At 40.2% G+C, this 26104-nt stretch overlaps 2 protein-coding genes across 2 annotated transcripts in view; both read left to right on the top strand.

The window, feature by feature from the left end:
• The window catches only part of Mpp4 (MAGUK p55 scaffold protein 4), a 47266-nt gene that overhangs the window by 6597 nt on the left and 14565 nt on the right, over positions 1-26104 (top strand). Inside the window, exons 2-13 of the mRNA XM_058578223.1 lie at positions 176-297; positions 2666-2743; positions 5579-5659; positions 6799-6930; positions 7593-7674; positions 9501-9586; positions 10843-10914; positions 11350-11546; positions 13670-13734; positions 15113-15130; positions 21082-21120; positions 23361-23381. Of these exons, the coding sequence (XP_058434206.1) occupies positions 176-297; positions 2666-2743; positions 5579-5659; positions 6799-6930; positions 7593-7674; positions 9501-9586; positions 10843-10914; positions 11350-11546; positions 13670-13734; positions 15113-15130; positions 21082-21120; positions 23361-23381 (993 nt within the window). The remainder of the gene's footprint in view (positions 1-175; positions 298-2665; positions 2744-5578; positions 5660-6798; positions 6931-7592; positions 7675-9500; positions 9587-10842; positions 10915-11349; positions 11547-13669; positions 13735-15112; positions 15131-21081; positions 21121-23360; positions 23382-26104) is intronic.
• LOC124105792 (endosome-associated-trafficking regulator 1-like) lies at positions 13761-18337 on the top strand. Its single transcript, XM_058578221.1, has one exon. It carries the CDS (start codon positions 15870-15872, stop codon positions 16953-16955), a length of 1086 nt encoding a protein of 361 aa, XP_058434204.1. The 5' UTR covers positions 13761-15869; the 3' UTR covers positions 16956-18337.

Genomic DNA, 26104 nt, shown 5'->3' with positions numbered 1-26104 from the left:
CATCTAAGATTAGCCACAACCCTGTAAGAAATCCAGCATATTCTCATTTAGCCACAAAGAAACTGGTCTCCAGATGGTCATGGGACTTTCTGAAGTTGGCCAGTTGCCTTTCATATATACAGCAGCTTTTCTGACCTTTCCCACCCCATCAGTCTCTGTCCTCTCCCTTTTCTAGGCCTCTCCCAAATCCTGAGGCATGTGCTGCAGGAGCTGAGCCTGTTCTACAGCCGAGATGTGAACGGAGTGTGCCTTCTCTATGATCTCCTGCACTCCCGGTGGCTGCGGGCCCTGCTAAAGGTGAGCACTCTGTGGCTTGCAGCTCTTTGCTAACTGGCTGGTTAAAAACTACTCCCTTAGTCCATTCAGGCTCTGTAACAAAATGCCACAGACTGGATAGCTTATAAACAGCAAACCTATTTATGATAGATTTGGAAACTGGGAAGTCTAAGATCAAAGGCGCTGGCAGATTTCATGTCCCATGAAGACCCACTTTTTGATTCACAGAAGGCCATCTTTTTACTGTGACCTCATATGGTGGAAGAGGTGAGGGATCTCCCCAGCCTCTTTTATGAGGATGCTAATCCCATTCTTGAGGGTGCAGCCCTCATGACCTCATCCTCTCCCAAGGGCACCACCTCCTAATAGCATCATCCTGGGGTGAAGATTGCAACCTACGAATTTGGGGTCGGGGGCCACTTTCAGACCATAGCAGCTGTTTACCCAGTGGTATTACTTGTTACCTGGCAGGAAATTTCAACATGGAAAAAGTTCTTAGAAGGCCATCCTCAGAGAAGACCCACACACACCTCTTAGCTTTGAAAGGAATTGACACAGGTGGAAAAGAAAAGAGCAGCTCCTTTCTTTTCTACCCCTGAGTTACTCAGCTTTGTGTCACTGTGACAAGATACCTGAGAGGAATCAGCTTAAAGGAGGAATTATTTATTTTGGCTCATTTCAGAGGTTTCAGTCCATAGTCACTTGGCTCTGTTGCTTCTGGGCTTGTGGGGAGGCAGAACATTGTGGATGAATCCACTGTTGGGGTTGGAGCCCTTGTGATCCAGTCTCCTCTGCCTGTTGACACTACTGCCCTGGGGACCAAGCCTTCAGCACATGAGCTGAAGATCAAGTCATAACAGATCCAAGTCATAACAACCTGTAATTCTTTTTGTTGCAGAGAGCCCTAGAATCACAAAGTTGCCACAATGGCTATCAGCAGCATCTTGTCAGCAGTTCTATAATTATTATAATCATTTGTTCTTGAGGCCAATCCTGGAAAAAAAATACACACACACACACACATGCATAATAATTGTTTATATATATATATATCTTTAAAAAATTATTCTTCTTTGTTAAAATCAGGAAATAAGACATCCATGTTCTGTTTGGGTATCTTAACATTTTCTCATCCCTAGGTTTCTTCTTCTTTTTTAGGGTTGGGGGGGTTCCAGAGATTGAACCTAGGGGCAGTCAACCACCGAGCAATATCCCCAGCCTTTTTTTTTTTTCAATTCTTTTAGGTTTCTCTTTTAATTTGATTAAAACTTCATGCATTATGCAATAATCAATACTACTATAATTTTGTTTTTCTGAACAAATCTTATTATTAAGAAAAATCTTGAAGTCATTTTTGTGTGGGTGTTTCTCTTAAGTGTGGGTTGTGGTCCGTCTTAGAATGCGTGCTAATATTATGTTGTTTAAGACTTAAAAAGGCAACGTCTTAAACATGAACACTTGGCTTGTTCCAAAGCACTTGGTGTCTATCGGACCTCCCTACCCAAAAGAGGGGAGTTTTCGTTTCCTCATGGACATTGTCCTTGCTCCCCACTAGCAGGCTGTTTGTGCTTTGTGCTCTTGCATTGATCCATCAACTTGGATCATTTCCAGGTACACTGATTGCTGGTCCCTAGGGAAAGTTCAAGCAGCAGTAACACCACAGACTTGGTAGAAAAGACTGGACTAAGCTGGCCCCTTGGGCCTTGCTTCTCTATCTATAAGAAAAGCTTAATTCCTGAAATAAAATTAAGGACTGCACTGTGGAGCTAGGGTTTAGTATACTCAGCCTGATCCTACATCCTGGTTCAGAAAAAAATTCCTAGGGACCCACAGAGATGTGATTGGAATTTTTATAAATAAAGTTGTATTGGAAAATTAAGGGAGGGATGTAAAACAGACAACCCTAAAGATCAGAGCAGAGGACAGATAAGTATAGTGTTCCTGGTGGGTCTCTTCTTCAGGACATGGGTTGGCCCAAAGCCACACGGTTTCCCTGTGCAGAGATCTTCATGGGTCTCTATTCTCACAGAGTCCCTTCCTTGAGACACCCCTGTGTGCATCATCTACCAATCCCTATTGGTCTCAGCATTGGAAAATTTATTCAGTGTAAAAAGGGTCAAGTTTGGCTGTTTTTTTTTTTTTTTCCAATAAAATTTCTTGGAAATTCAGTGACTCATGGCAGCCAATAATTAAGTCACTGAACCCAGGACTTGAGTTCATTTCTCTTTTGCAATTAGAGACACACCTTATTAAAGGCCAACTCACATCCTGCTATTCAGCTGCTTGGACAGTTTCCCAGGTTGTTTCTTCCCTTTGAGAGTCTTAAATCCAGAATGTTAATAGTCATGTATGTTATTAACATCAATTCTCCACCCTCACCCATCTGCAGGTTTATGACTGCCTCCAAGAATTTAAAGAAAAGAAACTAGTTCCCGCCACACCCCATGCACAGAAGTTATCCTGTGAGGTAAGGGGATTTCACTCCAGAGCTCTGACTTTTCCTCTAGTGCTTTAAATTTTTTTTTTTTTTAAGATGTTGATGGGCCTTTATTTTGTTCATTTATTTATATACAGTGCTCAGAATCAAACCCAGATGCTAGGTAAGCACTCTACCACTGAGCTACAACCCCAGCCCTTCCTCTAGTGCTTTTTTAAGTGAATTAAAGATCTACTGGAAAAGTTTGAGAGATGATCATGCATCTTAATAAGTGGGTTTTTTTTTTTTTTGGAACAGAGTTTGAATCCAGTGGCATTTAACCACTGAACCACATCCCTCTGCCCTTTTTATTTTTATTTATGTTTTTAAAACCTTTTTAAATTTATTTTTTTTCAAATTGTTGATAGATCTTTATTTTATTTACTTATTTATATGTGGTGCTGAGAATCGAACCCAGTGCCTCACACATGCCAGGCAAGTGCGTTATTATTGAGCCCCAGACCCAGCCCCCACCCATCACCCTTTTTAATATTTCATTAGAGACAGGGTTTTGCTGAGTTGCTCAGGGTCTTGCTATTTGCTGAGGTTGGCTTTGAACTCATGATCCTCTTGCCTCAGCCTTCCAAGTCGCTGGGATTACAGGCATATGCCACTGTGCCTGGCTTTAATAAATGTTTTTAATTGAACTTTTTTATAGTTATACGTGACAGTAGAATTCATTTTGATAAAATTACACATGCATAAATTATATCTTATTCTAATTAGGACCCTATTCTTGAGGATGTACACAATGGTGGGATTCACTTAGGTTTTTTCATTTCACCGTCTTTCCTATTCCTATCCCCTCTCCTTTTTAACTGAGTTTTAATGAAGGAAATTATCTGGATATTTCCCCAAATTAAACACCCCTACATTTTTAGCATGTATCCATCATTTCTCTCTTTCCCCCTAAACTTTAAACTCAATTTACCTCATATAAATGGAATAATATTACACTAACGATTCTCCAATTTCTCTCTCTAACCTGGACCCTTTCTCTTACTACAGTCTCAACTACCCAACTGTCTCCTCCCCATATGATGAGGCTGTTTAATGTGCACTTCAACCTTAAAGTGTCCTTAACTGAACTCCTGCTCACTCCGCCTCCTCACTCCTCTTATAGCCTTCTCTATCTCAGTTAATGACATCTCTGTTCTTCAGTGCTCAGGCCAAAATCTGCAGGGTCATCTTTGACTCTCTCTTTCTTTCAAACTCATACTCAATCTGCTGGCAAATTCTATCAGCTCCACTTTCAAAAAACATCCGGAATCTCATCACCCCTGTGCCACCTAATATAAGCTGTGATAACTGCAGTATAGCTTCCTACCTATTTCCCTGGCTCTACCCTTGCCCCCTGTAGCCTGTTCCCCACACAGCAGCCCTTTGGTTGCTCTTGAATCACCTCTTTAATTTCCTCTTTAATCACCTCTCTGCTCAAATTCTCATGACTTCCCATCTCAAATGCCAAAGTTCTTACATAGCTGAATATAATTGAGCTGCCATGGACTCTTTGACTCTGAGTTTACTATTCTCCACCTGCTCGCTCTGCTCCAGCCATATTGGCCCCTTGTGGAGGTTTGAATTTGAATCAGACACTTGCTTTTCCCTGTGCCAGTCATGCTTTGGTCCATCTACCATGATTTGCTCACTCATCTCCACTCAAACACCACTTCTCAGTGACTCTTTTCCTGATAATCTTCCTAAATCTTCATGCCCTCCTCCTAGCATCTCCTAGCCAATTTCCCTGGTTTATTTTTGTTCTTAACTCTTCTTATCACCAAACAAAATTACTTATTTTACACATGTATTTGTGTGTGTGTGTGTGTGTATGTGTGTGTTTGGGGGGGAGGAGAGACCATTTCTCCTCACTAGTATATAAACTCCATGAGAATGGGGATTTTTGTCCACCTCTTTACCACTATTTTCACATCACCTAAAACGGTACCCATTACACAGTAGGTGTTCAAAAATATTTGTGGAATGGATAAATAAGTGAAATCCCTGTTATTATTATTTATTGTCCAAATTATATTAAAATATATAGAAAAAAATTTAAAAACTATACTTTCAATTCCAATAATTGACAACTCAAATTGTCCTCATTTCTAAACAAAAAAATACACTCATGATATTTCATTCAATTGTAGTCCTACTGAAAGGGGATAAAGTTTTGTAAGCTGCTTGTTTTCATTTGTCTGTATGTACAATGTCTGAACTGCCAAAGATTCATGGGGCTGTCTAAAGTCTTGAAAGAGCTTGTGTCCTCTAAAAGCAGTTCTGCATTTAAACTGCAGCAAGGTATCAGAGTCAATTTTGTTTAGCATTTTTATATTACAACAAACATGAAAATTACTAATCAAATAATTTACCCTGAAATAAAAATTATTATTCCCATTTTCTGTTTGAAGAGTGGAGAACCCATTGGGTTGAACTTCCCAAGTTCTTCTGTTCACCCTAAATGCAGCTTCATCTGCCCTTGAAGCATTGACATTGGCAAACAGTGACTTTAGAACCACTAGAGGGCTCTTGTCTTGGTCCACGTGCTATTAGAAAATCCATATGTTCTTCCTCCAGTGCTATAATGTACCAGGCCTGGGATTGGGGTTTAGATCCACCTCCAATTTTGAATTACCTGCTCTAGTGAAGTTTAATGACTAAGGAAGGGCTGCTAGGCCCTGATTTTAAAGATGAAAAAGGAGGCTCTAATAACAGCTTTTCTTAGGTCAATTTCATGTTAGTCAGTGTAGCTATTATCTAGACTGGGTGGAATTGACTAAATGGTGAAAGTTTTTAAGAATTTATAACTTGTGCTTTTCCATGAGCCAGGTAATGGAGCTGTTACGAGATATCCCTAATTCTCCTGAGGTCCAGGAGCTGAGAAAGCTCCTCCAGGCTCCACACTATAAGGCAAGTACTTGCTAAAATAGATAAGGTATGACAACTGGCACACAGACAAAGCTGGAAAGAATGAGTACATGGAGTAGAAAACGTGCTCTCTGAATGGATGTTCTGTTACTGTATATGAGCGACCAACAGATTATACTTGAAGATGTGGGATTCAGTATTGTCAATCATGGAGCCAGGCCTGTTGTATTTATGACGAGGCTTCCAGAATTTTCCATGGTGTCTTGTTTCCCCTACAAAACAATCATCCCTGGAAAATTCTAAGGGGAAATCAGGGGAGCTTCTAGCTAACATCCCTACTTTCTTCCCAACTTGAAAATAATTTAAATTTTGGATATAGTGTGTGAAGGTATTTGGAATATACAGTGTTATGATGATTAACCCCTGTGAGTTGCTATATGAAGAACATTTGATTGCATAAAAGAAATCTTCTCTTAGGATTTATGGATTTTGAGATCATTTTATCAATACATTGGAACTTTAAGAGAAGGACTGAATTTGGAGTCATGGAATTCAGGGTTCACAAGATAACTGGTTATCACATATCTTCAACACCACAGCCTATATGGACAACTTTCCTTTGAGTTCTAACTACAGCATGTCCAGTGTCAGGCAGGCTGAAGAATGACAATAGCTTCCCCACCTGGTCAGTTGAAAGTTTAAATGGCCATTAGAAGGAACTCTCATCACACCGTAAAACAAGAACTAATTTTCCTATTCTGTTCCACATGGGCCCTTGGGTGTTACTGATAAGTTGAACTAGCTAGATGTTTTGATTACTGTCTTCATTCTGCCTTCATTACACAAAATATTATAGAAATTGTTTTGTAGGCCAAAACTTCATAGGAGCACTTTGGATTACTTGGGCTTCCCAGAAATCAGAATATTATGGAATAACACATTTTAGCAAAAATGGGGGAATATTCAACATTGCTTAACCCCTCTGTGGCTTGTTTCCTTATCTTTAAATAGAAGGCAGTAAGTGATCCTGCCTCACAGGGTTACCATGAAGACTGACATTGCTTAGAACTATGCCTGGCACGTGTGTGTTGGTGTACGTCTCGTGTGGTGTGCAGTCATCATCTTCTAGATGCTCGTGACCCATGAGTGACATTTGTTCACTTTTTCTTCCCTGTTCCCAGGCCTTGCTCAGTGCCCATGACACGGTAGCTCAGAAAGATTTTGAGCCCCTTCTTCCCCCACTGCCTGACAATATCCCTGAGAGCGAGGAAGCCATGAGGATTGTTTGCTTGGTGAAAAACCAGCAGCCCCTGGTAAGGAAGTCATGACATCTTTTCCTTAAGGATTATTCCAGAGTTATTTTGGGCAATACAACCTCACTCTGGGTCATACACAGGTGACAGTGATGGTACAGTGAGCTGATTTTTGTCTGTGATTTTAAACACATGACATGTTATAAAGTGTTTGTTATGGAATGATTTCTGCTTAGCATTTTTTCCTTTTAGAAAAGTAAGACAAGTCTTACAAGACTTATTTTGTGAGAAATCAGAAATATATATTTTTTATTTTATTGTTTGGTTTTCTGATGTGCTTATATTTCACTCAGTTCCAATGCACTTGCCTAAATTTTATCCTTTATTAATGGGAAACCAAGTAAGGCATTAATTTGATGTTCTAGGAGCAGTCTTTGCATTTGGGTTGTTATCATGGGAACTTTCTTTATCTTTGGAAGGATCTAAATATTCTTTTATATTTGTACTATTGTAAGGCGACGTCACGGGGCCAAGGTCGAATGGTCTGTCCTTTGCTGATAGCCTGGTGTCACTGGCAGGCTACAGGACACTGTGTGGCCCCTCTCTCACTGGTTGGTATACATACCCTTGTCTGAAAGGCCAGAGCTGCATTGATTGAAGGAAGCCACCAGGAAAGTGGCCATGTGAGGTAAAAGAGGGACCCCGTTTTATTTTCTCTCTAGGGAGCTACAATCAAGCGCCACGAGATGACAGGAGACATCCTGGTGGCCAGGGTCATCCATGGCGGGCTGGTGGAGAGGAGTGGTAAGCAAGAGCATCAGGGTTCTAGTGTGACTGGAACTACTCAAAAGCCTTGATTGTATGGTCTCTTTTCCAAGGAACCCTCTCTCCTTTTGTAATTTCCATGGTTTCATGAGAGTAACAAAGAAAGAAAGATCAGATAGTCCAGGGAAGTCTCGCTTCCCTTCTTCACAGAGTCCCTCCCATTCTAGGCACCATATAAAAGCTCTCTCACTTTACATTCTCATGGTAGCCTAACATTACCATGCCATTTTATAGAAGAAGAGACAGAGGGTCACAGAGATGAAGTCACTAGCTTGATCAAGGTTATACAGTTTGAGTCAGGATTCGAGTACCTGAGTTCATAGTCCCCACTTTTTGACCCTTCTGCTTTCAAAAAGACATAGTAGCTCTTTTCCATCTTGAAATGCCTTTGGTTTGCTCTTTCTACCAGTTAAGCACATTTTCCTCCTTTCACTAATGTGCTTCTGATATGAGTGTCTCTTCACCGGCTGCCTCAGGTTCTGGCCCCAGGGTTCCCATGTGGTTCACACCCCAACATCCTTCTGGCAAATACTTAGGAGTTCCCAGTTGCTAAGTCCCTTGGGACCCCCTTTTCATCCTCAGGCTTGTTTTTCCTGCTGCATCACATTTGCCATGGACACCTTTCTTGACATCTTGTTACCTTGGTGTCTTTTCTGTGAGGTCATCCTGCTTTTTGCTCATTTCCCTCACAGCTTCTCCTCCATTTTACTTCCATTTTACCTCATATTTCTCAAGGTTTAATCCTTTTTTCCTTTTTTTTTTTTTTTTTTTTTTTTGTACTGGGGATTGAACCCAGGGATGCTTAACCACTGAGCCACAACCCCAGCCCTTTTTATTTTTCATCCTGAGACAAGGACTCACTAAGTTGCTTAGGGCCTCACTAAGTTGCTGAGGCTGGCCTTGAACCTTCGATCATCCTGCCTTAGCCTCCCAAGATGCTGGGATTACAGCCATGTGCAACCATGCCTGGCTCCTTTTTTTTAAGAAAAAAGTATTTATTTTTTAGTTGTAGGTGGACACACAATATCTTTATTTCATTTTTTTTAATGTGGTGCTGAGGTTTGAACCCAGTGCCTCACATGTGTTAGGCTAGCATTCTACCACCAAGCCATAACCCTACCCCTCCTTTAAAAAAATTAATACATAATAACTATATTAAGAAGGTACAGTGTGATAACTCAATTCATGTACACATGTGTATTGATCAGATTGGGGTAATTCACATTTCCATCTTCTTAAAGGTTTATCATTTCTTTGTATTGGAAAACTTTGAATTCCTCTTTTCTAGTCTTTTATAAAATGTACAATAAATTGTGAAATATCATCACCCTACTGTGCTGTAGAACATTGGAGCTGCTTCCCTCTACGTAGCTATGTTTGGGTACCTGTTGTCTAACCTTTGTCTGTATCTGCTCTCCCCTGTCCTTCCTAACCTCTAGGGGTAAGGTATAATCTTGAACCCCCCCAAATTTCTCCACATTTTCTCTTCTGAAAATACCCTCAAACACACACCTCTTCCTTTTATCATTTATTCACGACCCCAACATCTTTAATTTTAGTGCTACTTCTTACAATGTTCTCCTTCCATTTTATATCAGATTAGCAGAAAGAAAAATATCACCATTTGCATTGGAAAAGAGGTGGATGGCATGCTCACAGATCTCTGTGGTGGTATAGGTTGGAATAAACGGTTTATTTAGAATGTTTAGAGGATGCTTGGGCTAGTGAGTTTGCTTATAGCTTTAGAAATAGTGACCTCATTTTTTCCTTTTTTTGGTACGTTTTCTTTGTTTCTGTTTGCCTAGGGTTGTTATATGCCGGAGACAAACTGGTGGAAGTGAACGGAGTCTCAGTTGAGGGACTGGACCCTGAGCAAGTGATCCATATTCTGGTAACTGTCTTCTCTTTGTCTTTTTGTTCATGACTTAGTGAAGAGCTGAGGCACTGGGCCCATCGAGCCTGTGGTGTGTGCATTGTAATGTGGGGACTTGGGTTCCTCTCCGCAGCCTCCAGTCTCCAGGCCGCAGATCTTACCTGTTGCCATGTAGTTCATTGACCTTCCTCCTTTACCCCCCAGAAATTCTGACCCTGGCTGGGAAATGTTCCTACCTAAGCTGCTCCTTAGGGGATGATCAGGTCCCCAGTTCAGGTTTCTTGTCACCTGTTTCTCCATTGGAAACTGAGCGCAGGTGGGCAAAGTGAAGCTTTGGAGGAGAGTTTGAGCCTAAGCAAACCACTGCTTGCTCCTCCCATCCCCGCTTTTTTTTCAATGCTGCGGATTGAACCCAGGGACTTGCACAGGATAGACAAGCACTCTACCACTGAGCTGCAACCCCCATCCCTCCCCTAACACATTTATGCAGCTGAAATCTGCTTAACCTCTTTCTCCAGGGCAGCTTTGAGGGGAGAAAGAAGTCACCATGGGACAGAAGATAGGGAGGAGGACATCCTTGTGTGGCCCCACCCCTCTTCCTTGGTGTTTGAAGTTGAGGATTCATAGTCTGATTCTATGAGACTTTGGTCTCTCTTGTTTCCATTCCCACCTCTTAGCCCATTCCCTGAATTACAGTCCAGTATTAACTAGCCAAAGCAGCATAGCTCCATCAATCTCCCCAATGCATACCCCAACTTTGGGGCCTGCGATTTGTCATTATATATTATATAGACAAATGATTCTCAAATTGGGTGCCTGGGAGAACTTGAGCCTTTCACAGTGATGGCTTAGAGACTGAGAGGAGGAAAGATATGAAAAGGACATGGCCTCAACATTCTGTGCGGCATGTAATGTGCTGCAAAGAGAGTTTGAAGTATTGTAAATCACAGACATGAGGACAGAAAGTCAGACAGGGCCTGTGAGAAGGAAACCTTACAGAGTAGGGTGTTTCTGTCAGCAGTAAGATGGAGGGGCCCTGGAAGAGGGTGTGGATTTTAGCAACCTGTGACTCTAGAGCCCTGCAGCAGGGCAGACACAGAACAACTCTGATTCCTAATTTCTTTCCATTCCTGGGTGGGAACAGATGCTGAGCTCTGTGAAAGTTACTGTGGGGGATGTCACCATTAGTCCTAGACACATTCAGCTGTGACTGCATCTGCCAAACCCCAGCAACCTTGCTGACTCTGTGACTTCTCCTCCATGTCATTTTCTAGGCCATGTCTCGCAGCACAATCATGTTCAAGGTGGTTCCGGTTTCTGATCCTCCTGTGAATAGTCAGAAGATGGTAAGAGCTGACTGAACCTTTAATTTTGCACATAGTGAGTCTCAAAATAATGACACTGATCCAACATGATGTATCATGTCCCTGTCCTCTATGCTGTTTTGACATGTGTTCGATACTGTGCTGGATATTTTTCAGTACTGATGAACGAAGAGGAAAATGAGTAAAAGAGCACAATAAAGGGAGATGGGGTGCCACAAAGTCATGAAGTGACATTGAAAATTCTGAAAAATTGAACATAAACATTTCAGAGCTATTACCCCAGACGCTTTTTTTTTTTTTTCATGGTACTTAGTTCAGGAAGCAAATTCTCTTTTTTGGAGAGAGTGGAGAGGAAAGATATGACCAGTTCATGGAAGAAAGGGAGCAATGATTTTAAGTCTTACCAGCCCAAGGACAAAGGCTCTTCTCATGACACAATTATGCACTTGCCATCAGATTTACGTTCGTGCCATGACCGATTACTGGCCACAGGAGGATCCTTCCATCCCCTGCATGGATGCTGGATTGCCTTTCCAGAAGGGAGACATCCTTCAAATTGTGGACCAGAATGACGCCCTCTGGTGGCAGGCCCGGAGAATCTCAGACCTTTCTACCTGTGCTGGGCTAATCCCTTCTAACCACCTTCTGAAGAGGTAAGGTCATTCTCCTGTATTCAGGACTGGGCCCTCAGGAAAGGTCTGGGATAGCAAGTTTATGTTAGTGAAGTTACCATGAAATAAAGAGAATCAAGCAGTGGACAAACACACACTTGGCTTATAAATCCAAATGCCAATTTATTGATGTGCTCTAAGCATTGTAAATATTAAAGGGACCAGAATAATCAGATGAAAAAGAGAGAAAAGTGTTTGTGAAACTAAATTAAACTTAAGAAGTGCTATGGTCTGAATATTTTTGCCACCATCTCCATTCATGTATTGAAACTGAATCCCCAAGGCAATAATATGAAGAAGTGGGACTTTTAGAAGATGACTGGGTCATGAAGGTCAACCTCTTATGAATGGGATTACTGTCCTTATAAAGAACCAAGGGAAGAGGATTGTTTACCCCTTCTGCCAAGTAAGGGACAGCTCAAAGATGCCCTCACTAGATAACCACATCTGCTGGTAGCTTGAAAAACAGACCTCCCAGACTCCAGAACTGTGATAAAATAAATTTCTATTGTTTGTAAACTATCCAGTTTATGGTATTTCATTAAAGAAGCCTTAACTAAGATAAAAAGTATTAATCTTTCAAGGCTGAGCTGAGCCCTCAGCTACTGAATCTCAATCCATCACTGTAAGATTTGATGAAATCACTTAGGGAGTGAGTGAATATAGAAAGATGAGGTCCAAGGCTCAGCCAGTGTTAAAGATCAAGAAGAAGAAAAGGAACAAGCAAACGAGATTGAGAAGGGGTAACCACTGAGGCAGGGTGAAAATCCTGACCATACTGTGTCCTGATTAGCTATATCTGTCAATTGTGGTAGAGAGATCTGAGAATTGACCATTAAATTTGGCAATGTGGAGGTCATGGATGATCTTGATACAGCAATTTTGGTGGATGGATGGAGCAAAAATCCTTGTTAGAAAGGTATTTAAAGAAACGGATGACAATAAGCATGGAAAACATTTTGGGACATTTGGATATAAAGCAGAGTAGAGGAATGGAGAAATATCTAAAAAGGAAAGTGGAGTGATGTGAGAGAATTTTTAGATGAGATGAATAATATTAGTGGGAATAATACAGTGAGAGGGGAATTTTTTAAGTCTCAGGAGAAAGTATTGCTGTTACTGAGGTCCTTGAACAGGCAGAAGGAGTTACACTCTAGTGTACAAGAAGTGGGGTTTTCCTGTTGTAGGAGCAGAGACAGTTCATCCACAGGGCTAGTCACAGGAAAGAAGGGGATGGTTGGGAGTGGTGGGAGTGTGTGAAATGAGAAGCAGTGTCATAAGCTGAGAATCAGGTGGGTAAGGAGGTGTTGAGAAGGAGAGAAAATGAACTAGGTCAATATAGTATGATTGGCATTAAGGATCTACTGAAGGTTAAAGGTCATAAACCTGAAGTGCTTCTGGTCAGCTTTTTGGATGCAGGTCCAGATTAGACAGAGGGTTAGATTTAACTGCAAATCCAAAAAGGACTTAAGAGAAGTGATGGGTCATGGCATTTAAAGTGTTAAGGAGGAAGATGAGGAAATTAAGCAGATGAGGATCCATAAGAAGGAAATAAGATTAATAGATTTTAGGTCCCTATAGGGTCAACAGATAATTGGAGTTTCAAAGATGGGAAATGTTGTTAGGTAAAGGGATGCCAGAAATTGAAATTATGGAGAGATTAGCTATTGGTACTGAACAGGTCTAGTTTATGACAGTGAGAGGGCAGAGGCTGAGGGAGGAGGAGGGAAGGTCATTGGCAAAAACCAGATCAAGAACCCGAAAAGCCAGGGTATTAGAAGGGCATTTATATGTTTAATAAAACCATCAAGAATTATGACTGAGTAGTATGAAGAGCATGGGAGCATCCAGGAGTGATCGGGGATGATGTTCAAAGTGGGGGCTCTTAAGGAAAAGGGAGATGAATATGGAAATGGCTTTGAGGACAAGGACACACTGCACTCCAGGTGCAGTGGAAGGGGCCATGCACAGTGGCATGCTGGAGTCCCCAACAAGAGCCCACTGTGGCATCTCTGCTCACATCCATGTCCAGTGCAGTCATTAGCCAGGGTGAGGAAACGGACACTACCTGACTCAGCAAGTCTCTGCTTTCATTTTTTGCATAGGAAGCAACGGGAATTCTGGTGGTCTCAGCCGTACCAGCCTCACACCTGTCTCAAATCAACCGCATGTGAGTGAAACCACCTCAGACACAACAGGTGCACAGGGAAACCTGCTCCCTCTGTCCAGGGTGGGCTTCCTGCCCAAGAGAGGACCTCTAAATGTCTCCACTGCTCAAATAATCTCCTTGGTTGATGGTCACATGTTCTTTAGATGACTAAATAGGAGGCCAAATTATTCCTAACAAATGCAATTTGATTGTTAGACAATATTATTCAAATAATAGGGGAGTGGTTAGTGAAGGGATCCATGGTGGCAAATGCTTGGGAACTACTTATGGTCTTAATAAAGGGGCCATGAGAGTGGGAGGCCATTCTTAGGACCAGGACAGAGGCCAGCTGCACCTGACAGAGGGCAGTGTTAGGGATCAAATTCAGGCCCCACACATGCCAGGCAAGTGCTCTGCCAGTAAGCTACATCCCCAGTCCCTGAAAAACCTTTGTTCCCCCTCTTAAACCAATCTAGATTGAAAAAATTCTTTATTCACTTACCTATTTCAATCACCAAAGGCACAGGGAGATGTTAATTAGACTTTCCAGACAGTATCTGATAACTTGTACGATGGGTTGGCATGTCATTTGCTCCTGTAGCCTAAGTGTGATTTATAGTAGACTTTTAATTATACTGAAAGTAGTTTACATCAGCCTCTTAGTATATTCACACATTCCTGAGTACAGAAACTAGGTCTGGAGCCACTAACTTAAAGAGACATCTCTCACAGGGTATGTTTCTGATGGAGCATGATCACTTTTGAAACTACTAGATCATTTCTTTTTAACTGTTGTAGATGATACTATAATAAATATTATTTTACATCTTTTAAGTTCTGCTTAAATCTTCCCATGGTGGGGGTGCTGGGGGAGGTGGATCTCAGGAACAAGCTACTAATTGAATAGGTATAGTCAATTGACTCAGGGGTTTTGAAAAATTCCTAGCCTATGGTAGTTCACAGATTATTGTTATACTGAAAAGTGTTTGTTGTCATCTGCCTTTCTTTCCCTCCCTTCCTACTCCCTCCTTCCTTCTCTCCTTCCTTCCCGGCTACTTTTTTTTCCTTCCTTTATTCCTTCCTTCCATTCAAGATTTTAGTTCCTTAAATACACTGAAGTGTAAGAGCATTAATTCAGAAATGAATCAACTGTGTGATTCTCATACAGATAATTGGGTTGAAAGATGATGGGAGTTGCCAGAAGCAGGGAGCTTCTCCCAAATATATTTTGGGAGTAGTCATTTATCATTTGTTATTGAATTTCCACTAAGTTTCTCGAAGATCAATTACAATAATATTGGCACTTTGCTTTTCTTAATGTAAATTAATCTGAGAAATGAGAGCATAAACCATTGTGTTCCTTTTTTCTCCCCCTGCTTTCATCATTTGAACATACCAGTGATTTCTATGGAAGAAGGTAAGAAATAACATTCAGGGCAGGAGGATCTTATATTCAAAGTCTCCAGAAATTTCTTCTAGTTTTAAAAATTCATTTCAATTCAGTTCAGGTATTTTTTTAAACTTCCTATGTACCCATTAGTGTGCTAGCATACAAAGCATAACTATCCTAACACTGAGAAGAATCAAGGAAAGAAAAGTAACATTTATACACAACTCTGAGTCTAACACAGCGCATGATAAGAACCCAATGAGTTGTGAAACTGATCAGATATCTTGTTTCAACTGCTTTTGATGTATTTTATAAAAAAGACACTGCAGGGAATGGGAAGACTATCACTACTAGCTACTCTTCTGACAGAGGATGAATATCTAGAATATATAAAGAACTCTAAAAAAACTTAACAAAAAACCAAGTAACCCAGTTAATAAATGGGCAGATGAATTAAACAGACACTTCTCAAAAGAAGAAATACAAATGGCCAAAAATAGATGAAAAATGTTCAATACCATTAGTAATTAGGTAAATGCAAATAGAAACTATAACTATACTGGTGGTGCGGGGGGCTGGGGCTGAGCAGTAGAGCGCTCACCTGGCACGTGTGAGACTCTGTGCTCGATCCTCAGCACCGAATAAAAATAAATAAAATAAAGGTATTGTGTCCAAGTACAAGTAAAAAATATTTAAAAAACAAACAAACAAACAAAACCCTCTACTGAGATTTCATCGCACACCGTCAGAATGGCAGTTATCAAGAATGCAAACTATGGGAAGCAGTGGCCAGAGGATGAGAGTAGTGGCTGCGACGCGGTGGCCGGCTGTGAGGCCGAGGCCCGGCCACGCCACTGCCATGATGTCGGGCTACGCGCGCCGCCTGGGTGCCGCACCGATGTCCCGGGCCCGGAGCCTCGTTGTTCCCCATAATGACAAACTGCTGGAAGACCTTGAAGAGGCAAATCCATTCTCCTTTAAAGAGTTTCTGAAAACCAAGAACCTTGGTCTAACGAAAGAGGACATGACCAACAGCAGAATTTATCCAAAGGAAGCCTCGAGGCACTCATTGGGACTGGACCACAGCGCTCCCACCCACCCGGCTGTGGCGTACGGCCTGGAATATCAGCAGCCATTTTTTGAAGGCCCCACAGGGACTGGCAACATCCTGGATGATGAGGCGAAAGACGAAAACAGGCGGTGGAATGGGGCCTATTTGCCATCTGCCGTGGAGAAGACGCTCTCCTGCAGGGCCTTGGCTGGCACAGCACCCTGTGCAGCGAGTCCTGGTGCAGAGTTTACAACTCTTGGGGAGTCTCTGGGTGACAGACACCTGCGCATGCTGCAGATAAGTTATGAAACCCTGAAAGATGAAAATTCTAAGCTAAGAAGAAAGCTGAATGAGGTTCAGAGCTTCTCCGAAACTCAAACAGAAATGATAAGGACGCTTGAGCAGGAGCTAGAGGCAAAGAGGATCAAGGAGGTGAGTGACTACCATGACCTGGAGTCAGTGGTCCAGCAGGTGGAGCAGAACCTGGAGCTGATGATGAAACGAGCTGTAAAGGCAGAAAATCACGTCATAATGCTGAAACAGGAAATAAACTTGCTCCAGGCACAGGTCTCCAACTTCAAGCGCGAGAATGAAGCCCTGAGGTCGGGCCAGGGTGCCAGCCTGACGGTGGTAAAGCAGAACACTGACATGGCCTTACAGAATCTCCGTGTTGTCATGAATGGTGCACATGCCTCCATAAAGCAGCTGGTTTCTGGAGCTGAAACGTTGAATTTTGTTGCTGAAATCCTGAAAGCGATAGACAGAATTTCTGAAATTAAAGATGAGGAGGAGAAGTCATAAAGGACCTCTGGATGCTCCCAGCTCCGGTGTGCCCTGATCAGCAGTGCTTCATCTGAATGTGCAATTGTGCCCCAAACTATGCCGTCTTCACTCAGCATATTTATCATGAGATATTAATTTCATGACCTAAAACAGTGTTATTGGCCACCCGCAATAAGAGCAGCTCTTGTCCATGAGTTGCATTTGTGGTTTATGTGCAGTCCTTCTTGGTGAAATTCTCAGTGTTTTGTAGATTCAGTAATCTGTTGGAAGAAATTTTTATAAAATCCAGTGAGTTTTTAAATTATCAAACATGAAAACAAAAGTTCTGTAATAAGTGCTCTTCCATTTTCATCCCAGAACATTGATAAATTCAGTTGATTATCTTGACTAGGTAAGTAGAAAAGAACACTTACAACCACCCAGGAATGAACAGCTTGAACAGGGACATGTACCTTTTTGCTGTCACTCAGAACCTATCATAGCCTTCCTGGGGTGGTTTCTATGGTCAGTGGCCCAAGTTCAGAGGCACCACTTGGTGGATGCTGCTATTCCTCCCACAGGGACACAAGGTTGCAGACATTCCACACTGTGATGGTATCTAAACTTGGGCTTTGAGCTTTCAGCTTTGAAAAGCTGTTTTGGCTGGTGATTTTGATACACATTTCAAGTGTGGTTTGTACAATGAAGCTTAGAGTTTGGTAGTCTAAAGTGTGTGCAGAGCCTCATCAGGTAGGCATATGGTCTTTGGGCTCCTTATACTTGTTTTACTATTTGGGAGGGCACAACAGGTTTGGGCTGTTTTCCTGGAGATGCTGTTTTTTACCTTCCATTCCCCCTCTTGTTTAAATCTACAGGTTTCCTGTTTAAATAAATTCTGAAGTTTAAAAAAAAATGCAAACTATAAGAAATGGTAGAGAGGATGTAGAGAAAAGGGGACACTTTCACACTGTTGGTGGGACTGTACATCTCCTGTAAAATCAGTATGGAAGTGCCTCAAAAGACTAGGCAAGGAACCACCATATGACCCAGCAATACCACTTCTTGGTATTTACCCTACAGAATTAAAGTCATCTTATTATAGTGATACATGCTACCCATGTTTATAGCAGCGCAATTCACAATAGCCAAACTATGGAATCAGCCTAGGTGTCCATCAACAGATGAATGGATAAAGAAAATGTCGAATATATACAAAATAGAGTTTTATTCAGCCATAAAGAAAAATGAAATTATGTCATTTGCAGGAAAATAGATGGAACTTGAGACCAGTATGTTAAGCAAAATAAACTAAACTCAGAAGGTCAAAGGTTGTGTATTTTTTGTCATATGTGGGAGTTATAGAGGCAAAAGGAAAAGAAAGGGGGGTGTGGATCTCATGAAAATCAAAGACGAGCAGTAGATTAAAGGGACCAGGTGGTGAGAGGAGGGAAGGATCGGGAGGGGAAGTGCTGGGGAGTGATAGTGGCCAAATTATATTGTTATCTTGTATGTATGAATGTGTAGCAAAAAATATCATTGTGTACAACTATAATGTACAAATTAAAAAATGGGAAAGAAAAAAAGAAAAAAAAAACACTGCAAGGAGATTGCAATTATTTTCCCCATCTTATGGATGAAAAGATTGAGGTTCAGAAAAACCCCAATAACGTTTGTCAGAAGTTGCAAGCAATGTAGCTTCCATCTTATCTGAATGGCCCTGTATCGGGGCCAAGTAGAACCCTCAGTGACTACCTCTTCCCCTTGTCCATGTCCAACCATCCAGATAATGCACTATGATGTCACAAATGCACATGTACATGCACAAACAAGAGACCTGAGAACTCCTGAGAGGGACTTTTGAGAATTGATCTCTCAGCATAGGCTCCAGCCTGGGTCCTCCAAGGACAGGAGTTATATATGACACAGGCAGGGAACCAGAGGAGGTGGAAGAGAGCCAAGTCCAGGGTTCGCTTAGGTTTGTGTATCCAAGGCCACGTCAACTGCAGCGCTGTGAAGGGCAGTCTGGCTCTGGCCCTTGGGGAGGGGTTGGCACTCAGTGGGTGGGCTGTCTTAGAGTGGGCCGCCTAATGAGATACACAGACATTTATTTTCCAGTTCAGGAAGCTGGAAGTTCAAGATCAAGTTGGTTTTGTTGTGGCCTCTCTTCCTGGCTTGTAGACAGCCACCTGGTTACTGTGTATTCATGTGGCCTTTCTTAAGTACATACTTGGGAAGATAGATATCTATTGTCTCTTCATCTGCTTCTAAGTCCTTTTGGCATTAGGCTCCATCCCAAGGACTTCATTTTACCTTAATTATCTCTAAAAGATGCTATCTCTAAATACAATCATGTTGAGGGCTGGTGCTTCAACCTATGAACACGGTGGGAACTAATTCATTCTGTAGCACCCACCCTAGCTAGTAAGTAAATCATACACTAAGGCTGATTTGGGAGAATAAAAGCAGTTCCCCTATCCTAGATTCCAAAGTCACATGTCAGAAGAGCCTTAGGGGTCCTTGTGTGATCATTGGAGAATCATTTCTGATTTCTGTACCTATGTTGTAAAATAGAAATGACAATTGTAGTTTTTATTTGCTTTCAAAAAAACACTTTAGCTCTGACCTGTTAATATAAATGGCTAATCTGGAAAGTAATCTCTAAATGAATAAAAGCTTCCATCTTATCTGAATGATAAGATGCAGTCATACATGTACCTAGGGTAATGATGTCTATTTCATCCCATAAGTTGTTTTTAAGTTTCATTCTTTAATTCTCTTATATATGTGTCAGCTAAAGGTAAAATCAGCTACCATTTATTGAGCACTTACCATGTACCTGGGCTAAATATCTCAGCTGTGTCACTTGTTTATCTGTGCTAGTCTCCATGAGAATATTACTTCTTAAAATTTATCATGTTTCATATTTTATTTAAAAACAGTAATGAATGATATAGTTTTTAAGGCAGTGGTGATAAGTGTTACTTTATAATATTATAGATTGTTGCTTAGACTTTGAATTTTGGTGACATGTATAAGACTCATTTATTAAGCCACTATTTGTTTTGAGCATCTGGGAAGTGCTGGGCACTATGCTAGGCACAAGATGTACAATGCTGAAAGAAAAAAAAAATTCTCAGGAGGCATTTTCAAATCAACTATTTTAATCTTCAAAAGTAAATTCAAATTAATGAATAATTAATCTTATAACTACTATGTGCAAGGCATTGTTCTGAGCTCTGTAGAGTATGTGAAAACTAGATAGTGCCTGCTTTCAGGGAACATTCTAGGAGAATAAGTAAAACAAACAGTCAAATGGTTACATTACAAAAGAAGAGATATATAGTAGTCCAAGTTCAAGGTAGTTGGAAGAACATGCTGTGGAGGTTTAGAGAAGGGTATTTATTTTAATCATTGTTTGAGGTGGGCCTTGATGTGTCATAGGCACAGGGAAAAAACAACATACATTAAGCCACAACAGAAAGACCCATGTGGTGAGCTCTAACAGTGATATAAGAGATGTAAGGGGAGATATGGACCTTCTAACTGGGGTCACATGATGAAGGCTTTTGAGTGTTAGGATAAGTGTTTTTAAAAAATAATTAATTTTAATTAGGTAATGCAACAGCAGAATGCATTTTGATTCATTGTACACAATTGCAGCACAACTTTTCATTTCTCTGGTTGTACACGAAATAGCATCACACCATATATGCAGTCATACATGTACCTAGGGTAATGATGTCTATCTCATCCAATAAGTGGTTTTTAAGTTTCATTCTTTAATTTTCTTATATATGCGTTAGCTAAAGGTAAAATCAGCTACCATTTATTGAGCACTTACCATGTACCTGACATTTTCATGAACTATCTCAATGAATCTTATTCTATATGGTATTATTTCCCCCATTTATGGCTTTGAGATAACGTATTTTCTCAGCATTGACAATCCAATGCTCCAATATAACATTTTATGTATTTTGCCTTCTACGTTACACATTTTCATCTAATACAGTAGAGTCCATTTTATCTCACCAAATAAGTGATAGTTCCACAAACAACATTGTAAGGTGGTCTCAGTTTTGTTGACACAGCCTCTACATGGGGAACGCTGTTTTTAATGCTGACATATTATTAATTTTCTTTCCTTTCTATGCTCTTTTTATAGAAGATGACATGAGGATTGATGAGAAATGTGTGGAAGCAGGTAACATTTCCTCTTGATTGATTCACCCCCAGAAGGAACATGAAGCACTTCAGCTATAGATTATCTGGAGCAGAGGTGGTAGAAGAGGCCATAGATCCTTCCTCTAGAATTGACATGTAAAATGACCCCACCCCTGTTTTTGTGGCTCTGCACATAGAAGGAAAAACACAGTTTGGGGATGTCTCTAGGTCCCCACTAAACTTCTGGAAAGTGTTCTAGAAAGCTGCATCTTGGAAATGATCTCAGGAACACGTGTTAACAATCAGCTTACCAGACAGTGGAACACTTGGAACCCTCCTCCTCCTCCCTGTGTTTTTGCGGAACAGCATAAAATCTGTGATACCAAATGTGTAGAAAGCAAAACACATCTTTTTGTCATTAAGTTTGATGCCCCATCTTCTGGTAAATTCTGGTATAGATAGGTAGTAATGGCTTCCAGAATTTTGAGAAATATATGAAAGCTTTTACATTTCTATATTTCAGGTTTTCTAAAAAAATTGGATTTTTTTTTTTCAAATTTAGTGGGTGGTACTAAAGTTGGTTCAAAAATCACTAGGGTTTTGCTGAAAGTCTTTTGCCTGACACATGAATTTGTCTTGGCTTTATGGGTTAATCTAGGTTTTAGAAATGAAAGAACTATTTCAGAGATTTACATATATTTCCCAGAACAACTACAAAATAATGCTCATGCTACAGTTAGTTTATCAAGTATGCATTCCAGTTTTTAAACTTGTGGTAATATGCAATTCCTTTCTGTGCAGTTAATCAAATTTTTATTAAGTAATCTTTTCACATCATTCAAAAGTTAAAAAAAGAACTGCAAAAGTGTACTCGGTAATAAGTTTCTCTTTCCATTCTCCTACTCAGTTTCTTTCTTGAGCCAATAAATGTCATCAGTTTCTTAAGTATCCCTCCAGACAGTCTCTGCATACAAAAATAATGATGTGTCTTCTTTTTCTTCTACACTTCAATCTTGTCTCCCCAAACATGAATGCACACATCCTTTGATGATATGATATATACACTGTTCTGTTCCTGGCCTTCTAACTGTATATCATTTTTTTTTCCCTTTCAGTACTGGGGATTGAACCCTGGGCACTCTACCACTGAGCTGCATCCCCAGTACTTCTAAAAATTTTTTTTAAAAATATATTTATTTATTTATTTTTCCCTTTCAGTACTGGGGATTGAACCCCGGGGCACTCTACCACTGAGCTGCATCCCCAGTACTTCTAAAAAAATTTTTTTAAATATATTTATTTATTTATTTTTATGTAGTGCTGAGGATCGAACCCAGGGCCTCACACATGCAAGGCAGGCACTCTACCACTGAGCTACGGCCCCAGCCCCTTAAAATTTTTAATTATAAGACAAGGTCTTGCTAAATTGCCCAGATTGGCTTCAAACTTGAAATAATTCTCCTAAGTAGCTGGGATTATAGGTGTGCACTGAAGCGCCTGGTTAACTTCATATATCTTAAAGATGATTCTATCTCATCATCTTTTAAAAATTGCTTATTTGTAGATATTTGAGTTGTGTCCATTTTCTACTATAAGCATTGTTACAATGAATAGCTTTATAGATATGTCATTCACACATGTATACTTAAGACGTACCATTGCCTGAGCCAAGGATATATACACTGGTAATATTACTATATCTTTCAAATTGTCCTCCATATAAATTTTTACTTTTGTAATCCTTAATCCCTTTTTAAAATGCTAACAAGAAATGTTTTAATGAGGGAAGAAGCTGGTTTCTCTCATGCTTTCTCAGTCACCTGATCCTGCTCAGTCAAGACATTCAAGTGCTCATTCTCCCTTTCCTTGCCTGTAGCCCCCAGCTCTGCAGGCAGAGGCCTCCCTCCCACACATGCGAGTCTTCCAGAAGCAAGGTGGTGCAGTGTACAACTATCCATAGGGTTTTCCTGTGACATTTCACTTTTCCCTTCTCTCTGAGCCTCTTTTAAAATTGTGTTTTACTTATTCTCTTTTGTTTATTTTATTTATTTATTTTAAGTTCCGGCTACACCTCTGGTTGTCATTACAGTCCAACTAGTGAATATTACGTATCTCATTTAAGACATCTGTATATGATTTAGAGATACCACTGTCTTGACCTTGATAAAGGTAGCATAGGCACAAAAGCATTAGCCAGGCAATTAAATTATTAAAGTATAGACTCAGTGTAGATAGTAATATAATAACCATTTTGCTTTTTGCCTCCATGGAAAACCTTAGATGAAGAAACATTTGAATCTGGTAAGTGAAAAATTTGTACTGAATTTAAATATATATTCCACATTTTAATATAATTTAGCCATATATTTAGAGATATGATATAATAATTGTTTAGATATAACAGTAAAAATAAACATATGAGATGATAAACATGTTAATTTGCTTCACTGTAGTAACCATTTTATTATCTGTATATATTCTTTAACATGTTGTAAATCTCAAAAATACAAGTTTTATTTTTAAAAAATCAACAATGTGGTTGTGAGATATAAGTTTTACCTTAACTAGTGCTTCTCCTAGAGTCAATATTACCCTCAATTGGGCATTTTGGAACTCTGTGGGAGCATTTTTTGGCTGCCACATGGATTGGGGTCCCTCCCAGCCTTTACCTAGTAGGATCAAGAATGTTAAATGTCCTGCACAATGAAGGGTCAACTCAAGACCCACATATCTTCCTGTTAGGCAAAACCCATTACCAATCTAATGGAAAAGCTCTTTACTACACGATAGTAAGTTTTCACAAGTCAACATGAAGGGCCCAGTGGTTCAGAAGATGGTCACTCTAGAGAGACATAATGACATTGCCTTAGAAATTATAAAGTCCTTTATTCCAAACTTTCTGTCTACACTACATGGATAGTAAATAAATTGGAAAGTATGGTATCTATACTGAATCCATTTTCTTCTTCCTTAATACATTACTTGTTATTATTGATGACACCTAGTAAGTATCAAGGGTCTATCCAGCAAAATAATGTTGACCCCATTTGTAGCAAAATATATCCCACAGGGAGGTTTATAAAAGCTGGCAACCTGTTGGGGCCTGTTAACATTACTTACCTGATTCCAAGTATATTACATTTCCTCATTTTCTCTATTTCATTGGTCTCCAATTGCTTTGGTATATTATCCCTATTTCAACTAAAGCAATTTCCCTTTCTTATCATATACAAGTCAATCTGGTCTGTTATTACTTGGCAGAATACTTTTGATTCTAGTGTCCGCTTCTTTCCTTTTCTATTCTTCTGCACTTCCTATAAAGAATGTTTTCTTGATCTTGATTCTTTTAAATCTATGCCTCTTCATTTAAGTAGGTATAAACATCTACTAGTTTTCTATGTCTTTTAGAGATGTTGCCCATAAATTTATATTTGGTATATATACTTTTAAAATATAAATTACTTCCTTTTGTTTTTCCTTTACATTATAGTTAGAGCATTGTATAGGTTTTTAAAGTTACATGTGTGGTAGATTATATCACCGATGAATTATATTTAAAAAAAAATTGCTACAAATATTAGTTATAAAAAAGATAAGCATTGAATTAGGTAGAGTTTGGAACCACTCACTTAAATTAGCCTAGTTATCATTTATATTATTTCTAAAATTTCCTGTATTTCATGAGATGGTTGGTCTACTGGGGATAATTTAATTATTTATACTTGGGTCAGTGTTTGGGATTGGTTTTGTTTTTCATTCCTCTGAGTTATACCCATCCTTCTTTGTTCTGCTCAACTCATTGTGTTGCTGGAAAATACTCCACCAGCTAAGGCTGTGGCTGAGGCTCAGGGGCGTTATTTTCAGGGTCTGTGAAAGCTAAGCCAGTGTGTCATTGTAGGTAAGACCATGATCTCATGTCACATTGTCCAAGTATGAATCCTGGGTCCATTACTCATTAACTCTGGCTAACCTTCTGGTGCTTACCCCCTCTGCCTTCAGATTCCTCATCTCCAAAATGGGCAGGGGATGTAGCTCAATGGCTGAGTGCTTGCCTAGCGTTCACAAGGGCCTGGTAACACATATATACACACACACAATGGGAACCATAATTAGATTATTTGCATAAGTAAAGTGCTTAGAATAGTGTCTCACCCCCCACCACCTCCACACTTAGTAAATGCTACATGAGGGTTAGTTTGGTGTTATTATGAAATCTTGTTCTTTAGGGCAGTTTGTGGCTGGTTCTTTAAGACCAGCCCTTCAGAGGAAAGCATGCAGTGTAAAGCACTCCTTTAGTTCATAACCCACTTGAATCAAAGTGTGGAATATGATATGTCAAGAAATTTGTAATGTTTTGAACAACCCACAATAAAAAATTAAAAAAAAAAAAAAAAGAAAGCCTCTCAGTTGAAAGAGAACTCTCAAGAACATGCTGAACTGGCTCTAGTAGGAGCTCAATTAAGGAACAATTAGCACCCAACTGGTGTATTTTCCAAGTAGATAACCCTTGGCATTCATTCATGGTACTTACTCCTGTTACCTAGACACTCACTTAGTAGCAGTTAAGGTTCTTCAGTTTTGATCTCTGCATGAGGTATAATGTGACTTCCTTAAATTTCTTTGGGAGGCTCATTTAATTAAGAAGGCCATTTAAAAAAGAAAAGAAAGTACAGCTGTTTAAGATGTCTAGACAACAAAACAGTTTGCTTCATATTCAGTTCCCCTGTCTCCAAGGGGTCAGTTGGAGATGGAAGTGTGTACATTAGACCAAGGAAGGGCTAAGGAATGATGATGATCAGACCAGAGGTTGGGGCAGCGTCTGTCCCACCCCTACCCTCATGTCCTTTTTTCCTCCCTTTCACAAGGTGCCACAAAATGGCCTCTGGGAGAGGACAGAGAAGCCTCAAATCCATTGCCTTTAATGGGTTGTTGTCTCTTTCAAGTCTCATCTTGTACCAACCCACAGAGTCTTCATGGATCAAAAGACTTCATGGAGAGTCTCAGAGGCAACTTGCAGAAAAAAT

Source organism: Marmota monax, unplaced genomic scaffold (assembly GCF_021218885.2).
Source record: "Marmota monax isolate L192 unplaced genomic scaffold, Marmota_monax_Labrador192_F-V1.1 WCK01_AAM20220418_F8-fsc00095, whole genome shotgun sequence".
Taxonomy (NCBI): Eukaryota; Metazoa; Chordata; class Mammalia; order Rodentia; family Sciuridae; genus Marmota; species Marmota monax.
The sequence above is the reverse complement of the archived record's forward strand: the minus strand, read 5'-3'. Positions and strand labels throughout refer to the sequence as shown.

Coding starts and splice junctions, on each gene's coding strand:
- LOC124105792 (XM_058578221.1), top strand. CDS start 15,870: ATGCAAACTATGGGAAGCAGTGGCCAGAGGATGAGAGTAGTGGCTGCG.